The sequence below is a fragment of the Astatotilapia calliptera genome, chromosome 17 (assembly GCF_964374335.1).
Source record: "Astatotilapia calliptera chromosome 17, fAstCal68.1, whole genome shotgun sequence".
NCBI lineage: Eukaryota > Metazoa > Chordata > Actinopteri > Cichliformes > Cichlidae > Astatotilapia > Astatotilapia calliptera.
The window spans coordinates 35,893,907-35,917,897 of NC_137438.1; the positions used below are offsets into that span (position 1 = coordinate 35,893,907).

The following is a 23,991-nucleotide window of genomic DNA, read 5'->3' on the forward strand; positions in this document are numbered from 1 at the left end:
CTGTCACCGCAGTCTCCGCAACTGGGTTAACGTTCGGGTTTGTGTCTGGGCACGGGGAGACGCACATGACTCACAACACAGGAAGGAAACCTGATAGCAAACCATGCAGCATTTTTATATTTTATGCATTCTGTATTTACATGTTTGTTTTCTCGACAGGAAGGAATAAACAAGTTAGTCAGCTGATGACTAAATCATGACAGATGCATTAATGATACACCACTGGTCCTCAGTGTTCACGCATTGACATTCACAGATAGGGCAGTTATGTGTGTGTGTACGAGTGTGTGTGTGTTGCGTAACATGTTTCTCAAGCGAGACCTCTTTAATTGCCACAGTATAGACTCCGTGCATACAGGCGGGAGAGCAACAGTGTTTATGCTTCTTGTAAAGCAGATGTGGGGGTTGAAATCAATGGGAGGATGGTGTTTGTTGGGTAAGGAGGAGAAAGGAGGGGTGGAATAGAGGGTGAAGTGGAGAGGAGGAGACTTGGAGAGCTGGATGCAGTGGTGTAGAGGACAGGCGGGTGAATGAATTGGTGTCATCTTAGCTAGTAGAAGCCGTGGCTTCCCATCTGCTGCCATCATTAACAGTAAGAGCGTCCCTAATTTAAGCTAATTGCTGACATCGAGGAAGTAAACAAAGCGCGTTCAGTTTGGAGATGAGCTGAAGACAAGGAGGGTGAAAAGAAACATTTTCAGGAGGCTGTGAAATGGTTCCAGACTGCACTTGAAATCTTGTCAAGTACAGTCTTGAAAGAGGTGCTGAAACAGAGCTTAAATGGCTATGCTAAACAGGGCTACATCATTTTTTTCAAATAAGCAACAAGGATGATAAATTCATTTTCTTGCATTACCTAAGTGCGTTGTTTAGAGCTGCACTAATGAATATTTATATAATGTATACAATATATTATGAACGGTCCGTTTATAATACAAAAGATTGTTGCCTGTAATGACTATCTATCTTGCCTCCCTGCAATTTTTTCCTTAGCTTAATGTATCATTTTAGCATCTTTCAACTCAGTGTTCAGAGACCATAGTGTTGGGTAACATTTATAGTATATTCCAGTTACCTACTCTGTATAAATATATTAAATGTTTTCCACATTAATTTAAAATATGCCAAAATGACTGTATGAATACAAGTTATTGTTTATCTGCCATTTGAAAGAGCTATGAAACTATGAAATAATACTGTTTTTTGAAAAACATTTTTGTCATTCCATGAGCTAGCTGAAAGTGAACAAAAAAGGCTAACAAATATGAAATTGCAAAGATATGTTAGTATTTTTTTTATATAATGTTTATCTGTGCAGACAGTACAAAAAATCTGATAAGGCAATATATGTTTAGAAACTTCCTTTACTTTAGCCAACATGGCTTAAGTAAAGCATGGTTTCAGTATCCTTTGCTAATGTTAGCTGTATTGTATTTTGTAGTATGTTAATTTCTCAGGGACCATGTACAAGAACTGCTTCTTGTAATCTTCTACAAGAAGACATGCCTTGTACTACATTTAACTATTAGCTGATTTTAATCCTACTAGCTAATTTTCTTCCTACTTGCTAATCGTACTAGTAAGTTACTGTAGTTAGCGATGCAAAATTACTCTCTTTTTTTTCTGAGTGATTTGTATTTTACTTTAATGCAACCTGCATTCTGTCAAAATGCTTCAGCTTTATTTATAGAAATATGGTAGAGTAAAACATCTGGGTATCTCACTTCCGACAAATGCTTGCACCACAGTAACTACTGCTATCACTTTACCGGTGTCCATACATGTGTCCATAGGTCAGTTTTCTATTCAGCAGCTTATGTAAACTCAGTTCTAAGCTGTACAGGTAGCATCTTTGAATGCTTTTTCTTTTCTTCATTTTTTTGTTTGTTTTCTTGCACAAACAACTGACACAGTGCACAGTCAATAGAGAAACTTAAAATGTGTCTGTAACTGTAAAATCCAAAGGAATACTCTTATTGGCCACTTTATTAGCTATCCCTGTTATATTGCTCGCTAATGCAAATATCTAATCTACTAATCATATATTAGCAATTCAATGCATTTAGGTAGGTAGGTGGACACTGTATAGACCACCTGTTGGAGCATCAGATTGTGGAAGAAAGGTGATTTAAGAGGCTTTGAACTTGTTTGTTTGCTGTTTTGTTGGTGCTGGCACTTTCTAATGCAACCATCTCTAGGATTTACAGAAAATCCCAAAATGATGAGACAAAAAAATCTAGTGAGCAGCAGTTCTCTGGGTTAAGCTTTTCTGGGTTAAGGCAGCAGTTACTCAAAAAACCAGTTGTTACAACCGAGGTATGTACATCACACAACATGTTGAACCCTGAACCAGATGGGCTGCAAGCAGCAGAGGACTACACCAGTTTTTGTGTTAAGTAGATTGACTGACAGAATGTATAACATTATATAACATTTTTTTATATTCTTTAAATCCATGAAAAAGCGTTGTAAAATTGAAACTTCAAGTGTTTCACATTGAAAATCCAGATTCTTAAAGGGTTCTGAAGTAGCCCAATCACTGTCTAATGTCAATAACAGTAAAAATGTTTCAAGCCAAATAACTGAGGCTGAAAACAGTGATTTGAAATGGCTTTGCTATGCTTGCAGATCAGAGCTTTTATTGAGAACAAAGCTGTACTGTACAGGGTGGGCCATTTATATGGATACACCGTAATAAAATGGGAATGGTTGGTGATGTTAAAGTCCTGTTTGTGGCACATTAGTATATGTGAGGGGCAAACTCCTCAAGATGGGTGGTGACCATGGTGGCCATTTAGAAGTCGGCCATCTTGGATACAACTTTTGTTTTTTCAATAGGAAGAAGGCCATGTGACACATCAAACTTATTGGTAATGTCACAAGAAAAACAATGGTGTGCTTGGTTTCAATGTAACTTTATTCTTTCATGAGTTATTTACAAGTTTCTCTTTGTTCACAGCCATTGACATGTCGAAGAGGTTAACACGTGAGGACGTCAGGTGCGGATCGAAATTGTGTTGATATCTGGTGAACGCAGTAACCGGGTTATTGCAGCAGATTTCCATGCAAGACACCCTACGAGACCACCGATCTCCCATGCTACAGTTAGCAAACTGCTTGCTGAGTTTCGTGAAACTGGCTCAGTGTTGGATTTGTCAAAATGTGGACGCAAGAAAACTGTCACTAATGAAGAAACATCAGTGGCTGTCCTAGCTTCATTCAGCAAGAGCCCACAGCGTAGCACTTGCCGCATGTCACTGGAGAGTGGCATTAGTCGAACATCCCTTCGGCGGGTATTAGCTATTCACAAATGGCACCCTTACAAACTCCAGCTACTGCAGCATCTCAACGAGGATGACCCAGATCGGCGCACAGCATTTGCAGAATGGGCAAAACAAAAATTGGAACAGGACCCTCAGTTCACACAGAAGATTTTGTTCAGTGATGAGGCAAACTTTTATGTGAATGGTGAAGTTAACAAACAAAACCACCGCTATTGGTCTGACACTAATCCACATTGGATGGATCCCTCCAAGACTGTTGGAACAACAAAAGTGATGGTTTGGTGTGGTATATGGGGTACAAAGATAGTGGGTCCATTCTTCATCAATGGAAACCTCAAGGTTGCTGGATATTTGAAATTGCTACATGATGATGTGTTTCCCTCTTTATGCACCTAAGCTGGCACGTTCCCTGAGTTTTTCCAGCAAGACGGTGCACCACCACATTGTGGGTGCCAGGTCCGAGCATTCCTAGATGAACAGTTTCCTGGAAAGTGGATTGGTCGTCGTGGGCCAGTTGAATGGCCCCCAAGGTCTCCCGATCTGACCCCCTTAGACTTTTATCTTTGGGGTCATCTGAAGACAATTGTCTATGGTGTGAAGATACGAGATGTGCGGCTCCTGAAACTACAGATAATTGATGCCTGTGCTGGCATTTCTCCAACGGTGTTGCGATTAGTGTGTCAAGAGAGGGAGAAGAGGGTTGCATTGACAATCCAACACAATGGGCAGCACATTGAACACATTTTACAAGTGGTCAGAAACTTGTAAATAACTCATGAAAGAATAAAGTTACGTTGAAAACAAGCACACCATTGCTTTTCTTGTGACATTACCAATACGTTTGATGTGTCACATGGCCCTCTTCCTATTGAAAAAACAAAAGTTGTATCCAAGATGGCCGACTTCTAAATGGCCACCATGGTCACCACCCATCATGAGGAGTTTGTCCCCTCACATATACTAATGTGCCACAAACAGGACTTTAATACCACCAACCATTCCCAAGTTATTACGGTGTTATTACGGTAAATGGCCCACCCTGTACAATGAGTCAGCTTGTCAAAAAGCTCTCTTAACCTTTACTTTTTAATTACTGTTATTTTGTTTTAAAAAAGCATCCTTGGTTTGGTTGTACACTTCAGTTGGTTTTCTAAGCACATCGACCAGCTTGTGAGTGGTTTTGTGTAACCTGAGACACTAAAAGAGAGCCTGAACTCACCGTAGTGGTTTTAACTCGGCCTCCGGGCTGCGTACAAGTCCAGCCAGATCTATTGACTAACAGGTCGCAACCCTCGTCCTCCAAACATGGCACCATCTCACACCATTGCTTTTTCCGAACAATACCAGCTGCGGAGGAGACACAGAGAGAAAAAGAGTGATTAGGAGAGTGACCTGGGGGGGTTGGGGGGTGAAATAAACAGATGAAGAGAAATGATAGGGAGAAGTCAATGCAAAGATGTAACGATTAAGACAGAAGAAGAGCGGGTCGGGGAATGACAGATGGAGGAAGACAGATACGGGCAAAGTTATAACAGGATTGAAAAATGATGGAAAAGCAGAGATGTGAAAAAAATGTAGAAATATAAATGGAAAAAAGAAGGAGCAATGTGGTGGTGGTGGGGTGAGAGATGAGATGTGGAGGTAGATGAAGAGCAATGAAGTAAAGGGACAATTGAGAGGTATGAACGCAGACGATGACAGTGAGAGATGAGGGAAAGATGGGGAGAATCAGACAGATGGAGTGAAATGGAGAGAGCTGTGATCAGTCAGGTAAATAAAATCAAACATCTCAAATGATATTTAGGAGGCTTTACAGCCATCTTGCCTTCAGCAACATTTCAACCAGGATGATATATTTTGTTAGCACGCCACCTAAATTTTTACCACAAGGGATTTAAAAAACAAAATAAAAACAATTCATATGTTAAATACAGTTGGAACAATCTGGGACATTCAGTGCACATTTTGTCATAGCTGTATGACAAATGTTTTTCCAGCACTGCTCTGCTTTATTGAAGTTTCAGACTCCAGTTAGTTAGTTTCTACTCGTCTCTCAAAAGCAATAGGATTCAGCCCATTACATAGAGGCTGAACACGTACTAGGCTTCACTGACAGACTGAGACACAGTGACAAGACTGATAAATGTATTGACAACTGAAGCAGGCTTCTGTCAATTCAAAGAGAGTGTTGTTGGAGGTGCAATGTATTCTTTCACCTGCACTTACGCTGGCATAGGTTCCCAGTCATCCCTGTCTTTAGTGCTTGAGTTGAAGGCAAATAGCATCTTATTTTAATTCTACTTTTTCTAGTGAATATTGGAGATTTTTTGTTTGTTTTGGACATTCTTAATATATTTTGTGTCCCAAAAAGGGGCAGTACTGCTGCTCACTGCTTTGAGCAGGTCCTTGTTGCATTGCAGGCATTGTGTGTTACACTGTCACACTATTTGGCTATCTATCCACAGTAATGTGAAAAGAAATGTTGTGTTTTTTTGCTTGGAAAATACAAGACAAATACAGAGTTTGTTCAATTCTAATAGTCAACACTCAGTGTGACCACCTGTTTTTCAGTTTTATTGTCTTTTCCTTTAAATAGTCTTCAGAATATTTCTCCAGGCTTCTTAAAAGACATTCAAAGCTCTTCTTTGGATGTTGGCTACCTTTTGTTCTGTTCTCTGTCAAGATGATCCCACAATGCTTCAACAATGTTGAAATCCCGGCTCTAGGAAGACCAATCAATGATTGACTATTTAAATTTGTGTTTTATTATCCAGGCTGAAATGCAGCCCCAAACATGACGGCACCTCCACCGTGTTTTGCAGATGATTGTAGACACTCACTGGTGTTACTCTCTTGAGCTCCTCCGTACATACTGATGAAGGTATGTGGATTTATCACTCTATAAGACCTGTTTCCAACAATTTTCAGATCAGTCCTTGTATAATTTTGCATATTTTAGATTTTTCATGAATGGCTGCTTGGCAGCCACCTTACACTGAGGTCATTTCTTATGAGGCTGACAAGCTGAAGGGCCAGATGTGTCTCTCAGATCCTGTGTCAGGTCTTTGCTGGATATTTTTTCCCTTTTCTTAAGGACATGGCTTTCAGGTCCAGTTCATCTGCTGTAGATAGTACTATATCACTTTTGTCCTCCACTTGTTCAGTTTCCTCAGATTTCTTTTATTAAGGGCACATTGCACACCATACTGAGTTATGCCAAGTTTTGGAATCACCTTGTTGGAGCTAAAATATTATTATTATGCCTGTCAAACTGTGTTATCATCGGTATCATTTTCTGTAGATTTAAATAAAGAAATCAGAAACAAATTATGTGATTTTGCCACAGACTGGTTGTAACAAAGTATCTAAAGATACAATTTGGAATTGGTTCTTTGCTCAGTTTTTCTGTTATGTATGGATGCGTCTCTTTTTTGTGCTTGAATAGGTCAGTTTTATGTAGCTTAAAGATTAAAAATACATTCCTCTGAAAATGTTCAAAAAAGCAGATAATGTCCAAAGAAAAAGTTTAGAAAGCTGGAGAAGTGTTGCTCAAAACCACTTTAAGATATTGCACGACAGTCTGACTCACTGGAAGGAAAACATAATGAAATGGGTGGCTAGAGATATTTGCGCAGTACTTTTAAAATTCGGATTAAATGGTTTTTCATCACAAAAGAACCCCGTAATTGTATTTATCCTGACGTACAAACACGGCCATCCAATAGGTAATTTTAATATCTGCAGTTTTCAATTGTAAATAAGCTTCCGTTCAGGGGTTCAGCCTATTTCTTACTGAGTTTTCGACTGTAAGTCATCCATCATATAGCCCCACTAAGTTATCAGGAGTCTTTATTGTCTTCAGCTGCAGCAGAAGTTTGTGAGTTATAGAAAATCAGACAAGATATATGCAGCTAGCTGCTTTCTGTGACAGGCCATGCTGCAGAATGAATCATCAATAAGCATCATCAAAGGATCACAAATTTACATTAAACTCGTGGCTTTGGAAAAGAGCCTCTATGATAACATATTAGCACCAGATTGCATAATAGCAGCCCGGATGAATTTACTGAATATTAAATGAGTAAATGAATGAATATTTCATTTTCATGTCTGGCATTTACATGTCCCATCCCTTACTAATGTGTTATTCAGACACGTTACCTAACAACAAACCAAACATGACATGTTAACCACCATCGTGCAACATCGGAATCACCCAGACATGCACATAAATGTAAACAAATGTAAACATAAACAAAAGGCTACCACAGATAACGCTCTAGGAGATATTTCATTATGGAAATCCAACAAATATACATGCACATAAACACAGGCCCCTAAACCTAAAGCATAATACATGTGACATCTGCATGTACTCGTGACAACCATTTCAACCATTTGTGTGTGTGTGTGTATATATATATATATATATATATATATATTAGGGGTGCAACGATATTCGTATCGATATTGAACCGTTCGATACGATATATGTATCGAACAATACAACATTTGTAATTTATTTTATCAACTTTCCTTCTGACGATGCTGTCTGTGTTGAGCGCTCAGCGAATCTGCGTTCGACTACTCCGCCTAGGCTGCACTGTCGAGCGCAGATCCACTGAGCGCTCAACACAGACAGCATAGTCAGGAGGAAGAGCGCAGGGCAAGCTAGCGAGACAGAAGTTAAGCTCTCCTTGCAAGATGGACCTCCCCCACCCTCATTCAGATCTGGCGTTTGGAATTATTTTGGTTTTCATGTGACGTATGACCCTGAAGGTAAGCGAGTCATGGACTAAAGTAAAACAGTATGTTGGATGTGCCATGCAATGCTTAATTACATTGGTGTGAACTAGTGTGTTAGCGCAGTTAGCTCGTTAACGTGTTGGCCGTCTAGCCCCATGCACGGGGCGATCGGCGGTAGCTCGTTAACGGAGATTTGCCGTGTTGTGGCGTTAAGGTCATTTCAACGAGATTAACCTGAAAGCACTAGTGGGAACACAACGAATATGACTGCACATTTACGCCGACATCATCCTAGTGCAAAGACAAAAACAACAAGCATGCTACTAACTTTAGCCGAGTCATTTAGACAGCTGTTAGCACGTGATTCTCCTTATGCTGCTGAGAATATAGCCCAGAAGAAGCGGATAGTATAGCTTTTATTTTGGAAAGAGACATTTCTCTGTAATAAACTCTCTTTTCCAAAGATGAGTGATTCCTCAATCAGATACAGGGCTCGCAATATCGCTAGCCCGACGTCCTGGGGCTAGCGATCTTTCCAGTCGGGCTACAAAAATCTCTCTGCCCTGCCCGTCGGGCTATTGTAGGAAAAATATATGTCAATGCTTTTGCATTCTTTCAGAAATGTAGCTGGGTAATTATGTCATTGGCATTGGTGAGCCACTGTCAATATGTGACATATTGAAATCGCGTTTGAATTTGCGCTTGTTTTTTTGCTTTCACTTTGCAATGACAGCACTGATCTGTGAGTGATGATAATTTGTGCACCAATTCCTCTGACATCGTCTTATTAATCGTTAGCTTACTATGCAAACATGACAAGTGAAATCTCCCGCAGCAAGCTTAAACATGTGAGAGGTTGATCGCGCAGAGAATCGCTGAGCTTATGTGAGTCCGTGTGTAAAAGTAGCAGTATATATATTTTAGTTCTGCTGAGCCAAATAAGACAGGTCGGGGTGAAGAAGTGACAGCCAAAGAAAAGCTTACCACAAAACGGAGAAGTTATGACAAATGAGACTATAAGGCAAAAAGAAAGTGCAGCTTTATGGTTTCATGGACAAAAGAATTTCTGTGGCTGCAATATGACGAGCTAAATAACCAGGGCTGCACATAAGTGGTCCGCAGGTGCGCATTCGCTGTCAAAATAAAAAACGCGCACAAGGGTTAGGGTTAAATTTAAAAACTGTACTTTTGAGTTAAAATATATATTTATAATTTTAATAAATGACAAATTAAAAAGGCATGAACATTTTTTTGTATCGAAAAAATATCGAACCGTGACACCAAAGTATCGAACCGAACCGTGAATTTTGTGTATCGTTGCACCCCTATATATATATATATATATATATATATATATATATATATATATATATATATATATATATATATATGATATTCTGTAACTCTGTAACTTCTGTCGGTGCTGTGCTTTTGGAAACCGAATTTCCCAGAGGAACCCACCCGAGGGATTACCGTAATAAAGTCTTATCTTATCTTATCTTATCTTATCTTCAAATTTCATCCATCTACGCAACATCGTCGGAAGCATGTTTCCTTTCCTGTGTTTTAGAAAGATATTAAGAAAGTGGAAAAACGCAGTCAAAATGACATCAAATTGAAGCTGCATTCCCAATCGCAACTCCAATCAGGAACATGAACTTTTTAAACAACATTTGTCATAAACTGTGATGTAAAGGACAATTTGAAATCTGTTTAACTCAAAACGTGAAAATATCCGGTGACATTAAACGTGCCCCGTGCGGATTTCCTTATAAACAAACATTATTATTGTAAACAAAAGCTTGACAAGATTTCTCAAAAATAATGGCTGCTGGAGGAAAAATAGATAATAAAAGAAAAAAACAAACAAACTAAGGGTCATTATGTATGTGGTGCAATAGGTTGCTTTTACAAACCCCTTTAAAGATAAGGTGTTTAATCAAGGCCTCGTGGTTTGGCTTGGCTCTCAATCTTTACAACTGAAAAACTGTGTTTGAGAAAAAATATTAAAGGATGAAAACCATGCAACACACATCCACATGAACATGTAAATCAGAGCCACAAAAATGAAAAGGAGATGAACTGAGACAGATAGATGAGAATGGATGAAGACAAAGTAGAGGAAGAGCGTATCTAGATAACATTCTTGACCATTACAGGATATGGGCGAGATAAAGTAAGAAGGATACATTCATACTCATATCAGTATGCATTTATGGATTGAAAATTGTATTCTTTAATGGGTAACAGTGAAACCTAGAATGAATTGTAGTGCAAACATACATCATATTTTTTTCACGGCGTATTCGCTGTCTTATAAAACGGGTGGGAATTGTGCTCGCTTCCATATCTATAAATTTTCCCGAAGGGCACCTTCAGTAGCTGTAATAACCTCGCATGCAAATCATCGGCAAGCATGCTTCTCGATGTTAATACCTTATCGCCATAAACAATATTTATATAGCAATCAATCTATAGAATATGCATACCTTATCGAGCACTACATTGCCAAATAACGCAAGTACCGTGAACAAGGTGTCAGCTCAGTAAAACGGGAGCTTCAAATTGACATCCGTGTGAAGCATTGTTATTATTGAGTGCGTTTTGCTGACATGCTGCTTCAGGTTGAATTACTTGGCGCTACTGCATTTCGCCTCAAGGCTAGCTGCACCCAAGGAATATAATCTATGTTTAACTTCACTATTTTTACTTCAGGGACAAAGTTTCACAAGGCAAAAGAAAGCAATTTCAAACAGTTCAAAATCTGAAACCTATTAAAAACTGTCAGCATATGTGCATAAGCGCATTGCCCTGTCATTCTGCGGAAGATGCATTTCAAAAGTTATTGTTGCAGTTTGCCTGTTAAACAGTTCACTGGCTATCAATCTCTAGACATCTAGAAGTGCTAAGTATCTGTAAGATCAGTATTGTTGATCCTCCTTAAAGCCTCCCTGCATCCCTGCCCAGTTCAGTAGGCTTTGAAATGAAGTGCTTGTCATATGGTGTCTGAAACCACACTATCCTGATTATTTCTCATGTCACAAGTGGACAGTGGTGACTGACAATGTTGGTCATTTTTGGTTGGTCATAATCTCTGCATCAGGCATAAGCTGAACTTTTCTGTTTTTTCAAACACCATTTCTTAGTTCTTAATTCCATCACTGTTCACATGTACAAATGAGCGAAGAACCCGGAGTCCCTTTATGTAAAGCTTTTCCAAAGGTTTGTGCTGTTATTCCCACTGGAACAATTACTGAATCTCAGCTTGTCACAAAATAAGCTATAAAAACGGACGTGATTAGAGGAACACTTCTTACAAACTAGTAACTTTGAAGAATTCCCTGGCCTTCACATCTTCTCTAACAAGCTTTTCCTTACAGGTGTTCCTAAGAGATGTAATTTATATCCTTTATGTTTTACATGCACATAGTTCACATGAACTGCAACAGGTGTCGTCTCTCCATTTTGCACATTGATATTATACTATTACTCATATTTTGGGGGCAGCGGTGGCTCAGGTGATAGAGCTGGTCATCAACCAATCGGAAGGTCAGTGGCTTGAATTTTGGCTTTGCCTGCCCGTTTGCCACAGCATCCTCGCGCACAATACTGTACCCTAAGTTGTGTCTGATGCTTTCAGAGTGTCAGTTTATGTGTAAATGTTAGATAAAAGTGTTTAGGTATAGATACAAGATATGAATGTGTGTATAATATTGGTTACCTGAGACTTCCAGTAGAAAGAGCTTTGAGTGCTACTATTGCTGGATATTTCAAAATCTTTTCTTTTAGATCTATTTTGACATGTTTTAAATTTGGTTTTGGCTGTCCGATTCCAAAAGTTTCTTCTTTTTTTCAGCTATTCCTCGATGGACATGCGAAAGTTGGGTTCAAGTTCATATAATATTAAAATGTCCACTCCAGCTTCAGCTTGCTGGCAGATGGGCTCATATAATCTTTCATTTAATGAAAGATTCATTGTTGACTCCGACCTCCCTAGTCCCCGAGGCAGCAAAGCAACCCCAAACCATAGCATTTTTAACTACCATCCTTCACAGTCTCCACAGGCATCCTCAGCTTCTTTCTTCTGTTTTTCTGAAGGCCTGAGAGAGCTCTTTAGATCATGGTAGAGCACAAACTTCAATAGGAAAAAGGGTACAAAATCCTGGATTGTAATAAATCAGACAGGTTCCACCTGTTACTCTGTAAAAGAGCTCAAATATTATGAATGTAATAAATAGATGGGTGTGCTAACTCTGTCCATGTGTTTATTTGGTTTTGTGTAATTATACTGAAGACGCCATCTTTATATGTTGACAGCGTTCCAAAGATAAATGGCGACAAGCTTTTGTCTCAGCTACCTGTTGCCGTGACCCTACAATAGTCTGAATTAGCATCCCAGCCGCTCCTTTTAACAGCTGCATTCTTCAAGTTCAAAGTTCAAGGAAATTCTTGAGTCTAACAAGTATTTTCAACATTTTTCTCAAGAAAACCTCCAAAACAAACATTCTAAATTGCATTGTACTTCCATGCGTGGGCAATAAAAAGTTTTCTATTTCTACCCTAACATGCTCTGTCCGAAATACAAAACATTTGTTTTCCTTTTAATACTACTAACCTAATCTGTTTAAGATTTTTAAATATAGTCTTTTGTGGAATAATGTCCTTGTGTGATGTTTTTGTACTCACAGTTTATGTGTGAGTACAAAAACTTCTGAACTATAAACAGAACTACTCGGCAGCAGTAAGTGTAATGTAGCAGAAATGATGTAAAGCAAGCCTTTGAAGATGCAAAGGGGAAAATTAAAGGACATATTGTAAACAAACTATTCACTTGGGTGAAGCGAAAATCATGTCAGATGTAATAGCTCGAGGCCTGGCAGTGCTCTCAAGAGTTTCTTTTTTCTTCTTCCTTTTGTTATTTAATCCATTACTGTGAATCTGTCTAATGAATGTTGTCATCAAGGTCACTAAACAATTCACAAACAGGTTTTGTTTAACTTCTGAATTACCATCCAGTAGGGTGACCCTCAGCTGATGAAGATGTATCGTGATGTCTGGTAAATATCAGTAATGAGGGAATGAGTGCTGTTATATATGCGCGTGTACAAGTGGTATATTACAAGTGTCATTTTTGACAGCAAGAACTATAAAACAGCTCCATCAGTGATGACAGTCGACAGATAAGTTATCACACTTGTGTCAGATGAATGATGTTAAGATTTAATAATGAAGCCACAGAGACATTTCAGGTTGACATAACAGATTTCCAGCTGGTTTTGAAGTGTGATTAATGGAGATTTGTCCTATTGACTTTTTAAGTGAAAATAATCACCATTTAACATCCTTTTTGCATTTTTTAAAAATATTACCAGTAGGTCAAAAAGCCAAAAAACTCCACCAAATATCACCGGTTTTCATTAATTACAGTCACTAACGTTTAGCATTATAACTTGCAGGTTCCTGTGATTCGGAATTAAAAATTGTAAAAGCCCTTTTGTATGACTTTGAGCAGCTGGACTTGAACAGTTACGCATAAATGTTTGTAACCCGAACCTCTCTAGATGCTGTGAGATGTATTTGACCTAAACTTCTTCAGCTACATCCTTATTCTTAAGATAAGACAACCTTTGTTAGTACCAGTATCTATCTACACAAAAAATAGCAATAATGCTATCAGTTAACTTTGTCTATAAGTAAATTTATCTCTATTTATGTATTTTGTGTATAAGCGCCATCAAATGGCAAGAAAGTTTTTAACGGTAACTGATACAAAATAATACAAAAAGAAAAAGCAGCTGAACAATTGTTTGCAATGTTATCAGAAGTGCCTCAATGATACATGATCACTATTTTATTTTTAAATGCCAAAGGTATCATTAGTACAGTTACCATGACACCCTAAAATTTGAGATGCACCAGTTCAGTTCCACTGCGATAATGATACCACAGCTTTAGCTATATGTGGACACTGAACACCAGCTTTAATAAGATGCATTCCTCACTGTGAGGAAGACACTGAGAATATTTTTTATGTGCAAAGCAAAATTAGGATTGGCCTAAATCACTGCTTTCCTGACAATCAATGACAACGGGTCTAAAAAAACCATTACCTGTGAAAACCCTGTGTATTCCACCCAGGGTTTTGAGTTTTCTCGTGTTTTTGTCATTTTGTATTATTAATTATGTTTAAGACTTTGTTAGTCTTAAGTTTATTCTATAGTACCTAGGTTGTTCTGTTTAGCTTTTGTTTATTAGATTCCCCTTGTGCCCTCTGCGTGCCTGTGTTTATGTGCTTGTACTGTATGAGTTCTTGTGCCTTGTTTCCCCTCCTTGTGTTTTATTCCGTCATGTTTATCCATGTTTCCCCCGCCCGTCATGTCTGCTCTCTCTCCCTCGTGTTCCCGCTCCCTCTCATCTGCCTCTCCTCCACTCCTCCATCATGATCCTCCATGTCCTGTCTTATTGTGAAGGTCTCGTTTTTTCATGTTCATTCTGTTCAGTTTTGCTTCCCCTCTCTTGTTATGGTTATTCGTGTAAGATGTGCTATCCTTCTGTGTATTTATGTCAGCGTCTTCCTCTGTCCTGTGTCGCAATCTCCCTCATACCCATCTGTGTGTTCTGGTCCTAGTTTAGTCTCTAGTGTTCCCAGTTTAGTTTTCTGATTTTCCTTCTGTCCAGCCATAAAACTGATTTAGAGTTTACTTTTTGCCTGCCTGTCGAGTCTGCATTTGTGTCCAATCCTGCCGGATCCACACACAGATCAGTTATTTAAATTGTTTCACTTCAGCTCATTGTGAAAGTCATTGCTGCATATCGTTGTAATTTATGTTTGTGTTGCTTTCTGTTATCCTTGTCAGTGCACCTCGCCATACTTGCGCCAATGATATGGAGCATATCAAGAGGAACAGTTGGTGTAGCAAGCATGAAAAACCTCCAAACTGATGACTCACTGCTGCTTCCATTGCTGATGTATTGTATAGAGAAGACAGAACATCATAGTCTATATTGACAAAAGAACTGTGCCACCTGCGCATTACACCTACGTGGAAACCTGTGCCATAAAGCTCCAGGCTCTCGGTGTTAGTGCTGATGTTAATGCCAGAGATTTGTTACTCTGTAGTTATTATAATTATTGAGAAGAGCGCTGCCATTCTGTTACTTTGCACAGTCTGCTACTTCATGGCTGAGTTGCTAAACCACAGGAAACAGATTTGTTGCAATTGTGCCATCCTATTAGAGTACCACACTCAGGTTCACAAAACTCTTTAAAATGAACCATTCTTTGACAAATGTATATAAAGGCAGACTGCATGGCTAGGTGTTTGATGGCAAGGAGACAGAAAATACCTGAAATCAAAATTAAGAGGAGTCGCTCAACAATTTTGTTCGTAAATGGCCTGTGGCGCTTTAAAAAGTGTAGAACAGAATTGAATAAATCAGCTCCAGCTGTCACTGATACCTGTCAGCTTTTTGAATTTCAAAGGCAGAGTTAGTGCAAGATGCATCAGCATTTATTTTCAATTTTGAGTTTTAAAGAAAAACTATAAAGAAAAACATCCAGCAACCATTTATAATGAGAAATCATAAACCATAAAGTTGGGTGAAAAAACGTTCTTCACATTTGGTCTTGCATGACTAACTAAACTGATCTCCCTTGCATAGTGACCCTGTTACCATTCAACCATATTACTGCTCTGATATGGCGCTGGTGTGAGGGCAGTGGCTTATGTTGAAACTTATTAGATTCAGGGGTGATAAAAACATCCCACACATGAAAAGCGGGCAGGCATGGACAGAAATAAATACACACATAAAGGTTTCAAGCTATGCACATGTCAGGGAACATATCAGCCTCGGTTTCATCAGCGGAAGATAAGACGTAGAGAGGGGAGAACATTATTAAACCCTCCATAGGACACTTATCTTCCCACCAAATGGTAGATCACACTCATGTCAACAGCCAGCATCTTGCCCTAATAAATTCTGTCTAACGCCAAGCCTGAGATGACAGGAGAAAGATGGGCTTGTGTCTGTGTATGTCAGAGAGAGAGAGAGAGAGAGTGGGAGAGAGGGGAAAGAAATACAGCAAGAAAAATGACGAAAAAGAAAGAAGACCTAAAGACACATCCAGTCGGATATAATAAATGTAGTTCAGCATGCTATGGTACTAAGATAAGAAGATGGACTAAGATAATTGCAAGCTGTACAGATCAGATATGGTCTGAGGGGGTAGCAGAATCAGCAGAGTGTCAAAGGCTGCTGATGCTGGACACCAGATATGGCTGGGCTGCACTTTACTATTATTTTTTTTTAGAAAAGTGGAATTTCCAAAACATTTAAACACATGTATGTGGAAAAAATAAACATAACATAGTTACTGTGGCTGGTAGCAGAGGACACAAACCTCTACCCTGTTTGCCACATAACTGTAGTTCTTCTTATTCTTATGAGTTGATTTGGTGTGAGTTGCCCAGTTTTTGAGCTGTTGGCCATAGAGATGTCTGACCTCTGTTGAATATAAAGGAAGTAATTGGCACTTGCCTTTGTGGTGTTCAAAGTACCAAAAAACCCTACATATGAAAAATTCTGTAGTAATATCTCGCAAGACCCAGTTACTCCAAAAACATAAAATCCACAAAGCACTTGTGGAAACACCATCAAAGATGAGATCTTGTTACAATGTCAGGACTACAGGAAACATTACCTTCTACATGGACATATGGCTGCTGTGGCTAATTTGGTGGAAACAAGATTTTAACATGAAACTGCTCACTAGAGTCCCAGTTTTTTTAAATTTGGAAATTGGAATATATTGTTGATATTTTGAGCACCACATTTACTTCCATTATATTCAAGAGAAGGCAGACAGACAGTTCTAGAGCTATCACCAACTTTCTGACAAGGCAATTGAATGTTATCGAGACCTGCCACAACACCAACCTGAAACCTGTGCGAGTGCATTTTTTTAAACTTGTTAGCATCAACTGACATATCAAAATAAGAGCAAGATCTTTTGCCACCTAGTAAAGGAACTGCAGGTTGTGATGTGAAACCCTCATTGTAAGCATTTCGACCATCATCTTATGCGCTCATTGGTGCTTATCTTATTATCAAAGTGGGTTGCTTACTTTTGTTCAGGTTATATGAATATGTAAAAGCAAGGTTGCTAAGCACTTGTCTGGATTCTGAGTGTAAGCACTAAAACTGAACTTCTGTGTATATAGATAACAACAGATTTGTGATTTTCACTGTTTTAATCGCTGTATTATCACAAACAGATTGCACGCAATTACCAAATTTACCCCATTAAATTGCAGACTAACTCTTACTGATCTTGTTTTAACACTGTTTTGATGTCAATTGGCTGCAAATGGTTGCAGTCCTGCTCCCTCTCTTCGAAGAGGAAACGAGATTTCAAGTTCATTGCAAGAATGTAGTATCTTATTATGGTTTTGTATTTCTCTATAATGTAAAACAGTCTACCTCTAACATTATTTCTCAGCTCTGTACTCAAAGCCTTTTTAATGCCTCCTTCCACTGCAAAAATGCATATACAGAGTGTATCAAAAAGAATTACTCGATTTCAAAGTGCTTTCATTCCACAGCTGTTCCCTAGTAACAATCAAAAAATGTACTGTTAGAAAGACCGGATTTGTGAGTTTCATGTGGTTGCTGGTAGGTAGTGTAACAGCGTCCAGAGGGCGACACATGAGTGCTTGATAACATTCAAAGTTTTGTATGTAAAACTTTATATTCAGTCATGTATCTTAATCTTTATCTTATTACTGCAAGCTTCTATGCCCATTACTTAAAAAAAAAAAAAAAAAAAAAAAAAAAAATATATATATATATATATATATATATATATATATACATATAAATATACATATACACACATACAGTGGGGCAAAAAAGTATTTAGTCAGCCACCGATTGTGCAAGTTCCCCCACTTAAAATGATGACAGAGGTCAGTAATTTGCACCAGAGGTACACTTCAACTGTGAGAGACAGAATGTGAAAAAAAATCCATGAATCCACATGGTAGGATTTGTAAAGAATTTATTCGTAAATCAGGGTGGAAAATAAGTATTTGGTCACCTCAAACAAGGAAAATCTCTGGCTCTCACAGACCTGTAACGTCTTCTGTAAGAAGCTTTTCTGTCCCCCACTCGTTACCTGTATGAATGGCACCTGTTTGAACTCATCATCTGTATAAAAGACACCTGTCCACAGCCTCAAACAGTCAGACTCCAAACTCCGCCATGGCCAAGACCAAAGAGCTTTCGAAGGACACCAGGAAAAGTATTGTAGACCTGCACCAGACTGGAAAGAGTGAATCTACAATAGGCAAGCAGCTTGGTGTGAAAAAATCAACTGTGGGAGCAATCATCAGAAAATGGAAGACATACAAGACCACTGATAATCTCCCTCGATCTGGGGCTCCACGCAAGATCTCATCCCGTGGGGTCAAAATGATCATGAGAACGGTGAGCAAAGATCCCAGAACCACACGGGGGCACCTGGTGAATGACCTGCAGAGAGCTGGGACCAAAGTAACAAAGCTCACCATCAGTAACACACTACAACGGCAGGGAATCAAATCCCGCAGTGCCAGACGTGTTCCGCTGCTGAAGCCAGTGCATGTCCAGGCCCGTCTGAAGTTTGCCAGAGAGCACATGGATGATACAGCAGGGGATTGGGAGAATGTCATGTGGTCAGATGAAACCAAAGTAGAACTTTTTGATATAAACTCAACTCGTCGTGTTTGGAGGAAGAAGAATACTGAGTTGCATCCCAAGAACACCATACCTACTGTGAAGCATGGGGGTGGAAACATCATGCTATGGGGCTGTTTTTCTGCCAAGGGGACAGGACGACTGATCCGTGTTAAGGACAGAATGAATGGGGCCATGTATCGTGAGATTTTGAGCCAAAACCTCCTTCCATCAGTGAGAACTTTGAAGATGAAACGAGGCTGGGTCTTCCAACATGACAATGATCCAAAACACACCGCCCGGGCAACAAAGGAGTGGCTCCGTAAGAAGCATTTGAAAGTCCTGGAGTGGCCTAGCCAGTCTCCAGACCTCAACCCCATAGAAAATCTGTGGCGGGAGTTGAAAGTCCGTGTTGCTCGGCGACAGCCCCAAAACATCACTGCTCTCGAGAAGATCTGCATGGAGGAATGGGCCAAAATACCAGCTACTGTATGTGCAAACCTGGTAAAGACCTATAGTAAACGTTTGACCTCTGTTATTGCCAACAAAGGTTATGTTACAAAGTATTGAGTTGTATTTTTGTTATTGACCAAATACTTATTTTCCACCCTGATTTACGAATAAATTCTTTACAAATCCTACCATGTGGATTCATGGATTTTTTTTTTCACATTCTGTCTCTCACAGTTGAAGTGTACCTCTGGTGCAAATTACTGACCTGTCATCATTTTAGGTGGGGGAACTTGCACAATCGGTGGCTGACTAAATACTTTTTTGCCCCACTGTATATGTATATATATATGTATAGCCCTTTAAAATCGGATTATTCTTTTTGATACACCTTGCATATTGAAATAATTGCCACACACTTGCCATGACTATTGCCTTCTAACTGCTTGAACTAACAACCACTACTCAGGTAGTTAAATCTCCTGCTTGCTCTTAGACAGAAACAAATCAACATCAGCACTACAATGAGGTGTTTGCAAAATAGAGCTCTGACACTTTCTCTGTCAACTGGCTGCCATTTCTGCTCACCTTTGCCACTCTAATGCATCAGCACACAGCCCAGGCCTCCCTATACTCTGTAATGGTAAGTCAAGTAGCCCTTTAAGCAAATTCACTGTGTCTTCATTTCACAGAGGAGTGCTGGGAATCTGTCAAGGGTTTCTCCTTGTGTACCTTTTCTCACGGCAAGTGTGTGAATTTCTCTATGGCACATGAAAGCACCCGAGCACGTGGGCACACATAAAAGCAAGGCTGATCCAGGTATCTTAAAACCAACAATTTAAGATAACTCTGTGTTGCGCTTCATTTGAATTTCCACCGTGTACGTATGCAAGCTCGCCCACAGAGACACACAACCCCACACAGTAATCTCTTTGCTGACATGTCAGGCAACAAAGTCAAACAAAAGATGGCTGGAAGAAGCCCAACTGAGCGCCATTAAAACTCTGAGATTTGCTTTCATCATGGAAATCCCCTCCTGTGTCTCCTTTTACAGTGGATCATCTATCTGGATAATTAACTGTACTATCTGACCTGCCGTGGTAGGCAGACGTTCCTTAAAACTGAATCGAGCCTAGCTGGAATTAGGAGGTGGCCCAGCAGCATGTGAGAGAAAAACCCAATGCAAAGAAAATAAATCCCTGCGCTTTGTAATTAGCCACCATCTCTTTATCTGCCTTTTCTTCTGCTCACAACTGTTCTCCTCTCGGCTAATTTTCCCTCGTCTTGTCTTTTTCCCTTCCGCCCTCCTTCACCCTCATCTGTACCTTCCTCACAACCTTTGTTTTCTCTTTTTTGCACTTTATAGCTGCCCTCTTTTTATGCTTTTTTTATACCCCCCATCTCATCTCTTCCTCCTCTCTTTTTTTCTCCCTTCACCTCCTTTCCTTCCTTAGCTTGTTCTTTTCCAGTCTATTGCCTTGCCTGATTTTCATAAGATTATTCCACCCGTTTGGCTGCCTTGATGAGTATCTGCGCACTAAAAGCTGTCAAGCCCTTTTTAAAAAGCCAGAGTTTTTTTTTCTCCCCCCTCTTTTTTCAATGAAGTGAATTTGTGTCCCAAATAGCTCCTCTGCACTCATGAAACTTCAAGAGGCAGAAATAATGAGATAGCATGCTGACTGACATTTCCAGACCTTGGCCCTGTGTCTGTGTGCACGCATGTATGTCTGTGTGGGTGTCTTGAATTTTTTTTCCCCCATGTATTTGTGTGCGTAACAGAAATTCACCTAATAATCGCCGACCACCACAAATACAGCCTACAGTCGTCTGATGTGCTTCTTTTTTGTGCACTTGAGACAAACGTATGAAACAGACCTTTTAATTTTTTTGAGCGGGGCAGGGTAAAAAAGACAAAGAAAAATGAAACTGAAGTTTAAATGACATATTCACTGCTCAAATTTCAAAAACTGAGATAGCTGCTTCCTCTGTCGTTTAATGTGCTAAATGAACATCTTTAATGCGAAAAGATATTACCCTGTTACAACTGGATTCTCTTTAATAGACTGGGATGCTCTGAAATTAATGTTAGATTCTCAGTTTTAAAATGAAAGTCATTTTTTTTCTGTGTTTTACCACCCTCACCAAAAAGCTGCCTTTGGGTAACTAAAAACACAAAAGTTTGGCTTAGAAGTCTGCTTCAATTAAGTGAGATAAATTCAGCAAAGGAATTTTTCGCCTTTGTGGGGAAAATACTTGTAGCTAATTGCCAAGACTTGGATGAAAAGAGAGAAACTGTTCTCATGTCTAACCTTTACGTAGAGAGATTGGATTCTCATAACTGAGCTTAGCAAAAAGACTTCAAAAGGAAGGAAACTGCTAGCCCAACTGTTTAAAGGTAATAAAACCCAGAATTGAATGAAAGCGTCGCCAACATTTTAATATAACATGTTTGCTCCGCTCTATTAAGGAAGTCATATCACCTGGTCAAGAAGTAACTCTTCTTATAACCTTTGGTAAGGCCACAAAGGTTTGGATGTATTGACACTGTACTGTGTTTAGATTACGCTAATTTCCAAGGTTCATGCTAACATAATACATCTGGAATCTGGTGGAGTTTTTCTGCTATATCTATCTATCTCAATAAATAGAGATATGATATAATATCGCATGACGCCAATGCCAAATAATAATAATAATAATAATGGATACTTTATTGATCCCCATGGGGAAATTACTTGTTTTTCTCTGCATTTGACCCATTCACTCAGTGAAGCAGTGGGCAGCCCACTAAGCAGTGTGTAGGGACAGTACCTTGCTCAGGGGTACCTCAGGGTAGCCGTTAAGTGGATTCGAACCGCCGACCTTCCGATCATGGGGCGACCACTTTACCTACTGAGCTATCCCTGTGCTATCCCTGCCCCCATCCCCCCAAATATGGTCACTAGTAGATTGTCCCGGTCTCCTGTAGTTTGCTTGAAAAACACTCACTGTTCATTCACTGTTTCCATACCACTATCAACAAGCAGCTGGCAAGTGTTTGCATACATGTCAAACTTTTCTAGCAAACTTTGGGCAACTGCATTAATCTGCTAGTGGCCAAAACAATTGCAAGGTTTTTGATGCAGAACCATATACCTCCTTGTTACCAATTTCCCTTAGCAACAACTTGGAGAACATGTACTTTTGCCTAATGACCTGTGACTGCCGGGGGTCACTGACCCATTTCTAGCTCTGTGTGAATGGGCCTTTAGTAGACAAGTCCCATGCATACAGCTGAGGAGCACACATTTCATTAATGAAAATACTGTACAGTATTTCTCTAAATTCTGCTAGAATGTAAAACAAAAATGTGGATATAAATATGTGTTTTTTTGTAACTATGAAATTCATACATCTTGAAGTATATTTTATATCTGTCAGTTTATTTATTGGGCTATATGATATTACATTTCATTTATATACCACATAAACAACAAGCAGATTTTTATACTAAATGTGCTTCACAAACACAGACAAACAGTACACACAGAGGTATATTTGTATAACAGACTCTGAAGACAAAATTTAAAAATGGAAACAAGTTCAAACACAGTTTAAAACCTGAGAATCATGACACTGAGAAACTTTCTTTGTTTCCCTCATGTCCAAATGTCTCAACTGTCTGGTTGCCACATTGTTGCTTCCAGCTTCATTCTGCTTTCCATGCATACTATTTATGCTAGGTACCATTGTTGTGCATAACTGGCAGGTTGTGCGGCGTACCATTGCTCGGGGCTTTTTTTCTCCTGTGCATGTGTGTGTGTGTGTGTGTGTGTGTGTGTGTGTGTGTGTGTGTGTGTGTGTGTGTGTGTGTGTGTACTGGCCACCAGGTACTGCCGATATCGTTCTTTCACAGATGTACTCTGACATTTCCTCACAGCTGAACGCCAACGGCAACCCAAGATTTGTGGACACACACACACAAAGAAGGAGAGCCCAAAGGCACTGCGAGCCAGAGGAGAAAATGTCAATGTGAACAGGATCTGTGTGAAAGAGATCATTTAACACCACTGTCTACAGAGACACCGGTACATCAGCTGTGAACTGTAAACGCCTGACACGCACACACCTGGAAGCAGCTTATGATCACAAACTACTTATTCAATATAGCCAGTAATTCCATTGCATTTCATATTTAGGCCAAAAGTGACCAAAAATAATCAGACAGACAAGCAAAAACACAGAAAGCTGTGTATTTGATTCACACGGTTTAGTTATCATTTCAAGTTCCATTATTAGAAAGAAAAAACTGTGGTTACAAGAAGGAAGAATGGAAGAGAAGACACATTTAGTCTACGTGGGGCCTCCTGTAAGAGAAGTGAAATTTGGGTTTTGTCTTATGCCTTTAGATTTAGAAAGCTTCAAAGCAGGGATGTCAAACTCTTTTCATATTGTGGGACACATACATTTTGATCTCGTGTGTGCCAGACCAGTGAAACTCTTCTTTCTGTCAGCATGAAGAAGTTTAACTACATATTTAATACCTGAGATATTTTAATATCAGAAAAATAAGTGCTATTTCAAAAATACATCTAAGTTTTTCTACATGATTATGAAAATCTGCTTTGGGCTTAAATTATAGGAAATAAAAGTGTAAAATTACAGAAAAAGTTCTGTTAGCTCCTGTAATTATAAAAAGAAATTTTTGTCCATTGGCAGAATATGGGTTTAAAATTTTTTTTTTCTTTTACTGTTAATGTTCTGTAAAAATTTTACATTTCTTCAATAGAAACTTCAAACTTTCTGTTTTTTAATT

General features: G+C 39.2%; 1 protein-coding gene across 5 annotated transcripts in view; it reads right to left on the bottom strand.

Moving 5' to 3' along the window:
* Positions 1–23,991, bottom strand: part of tafa5a (TAFA chemokine like family member 5a) — a 162,809-nt gene that overhangs the window by 16,178 nt on the left and 122,640 nt on the right. For all 5 annotated transcript variants that reach the window (XR_013902906.1, XR_013902905.1, XR_013902907.1 and 2 more), the window contains exon 3: positions 4,504–4,631. Coding sequence is in view for 2 of the 5 variants with exons in the window: in XM_026148094.2 (XP_026003879.1) it covers positions 4,504–4,631 (128 nt within the window). In the remaining 3 variants the exon portion in view is untranslated. The remainder of the gene's footprint in view (positions 1–4,503; positions 4,632–23,991) is intronic.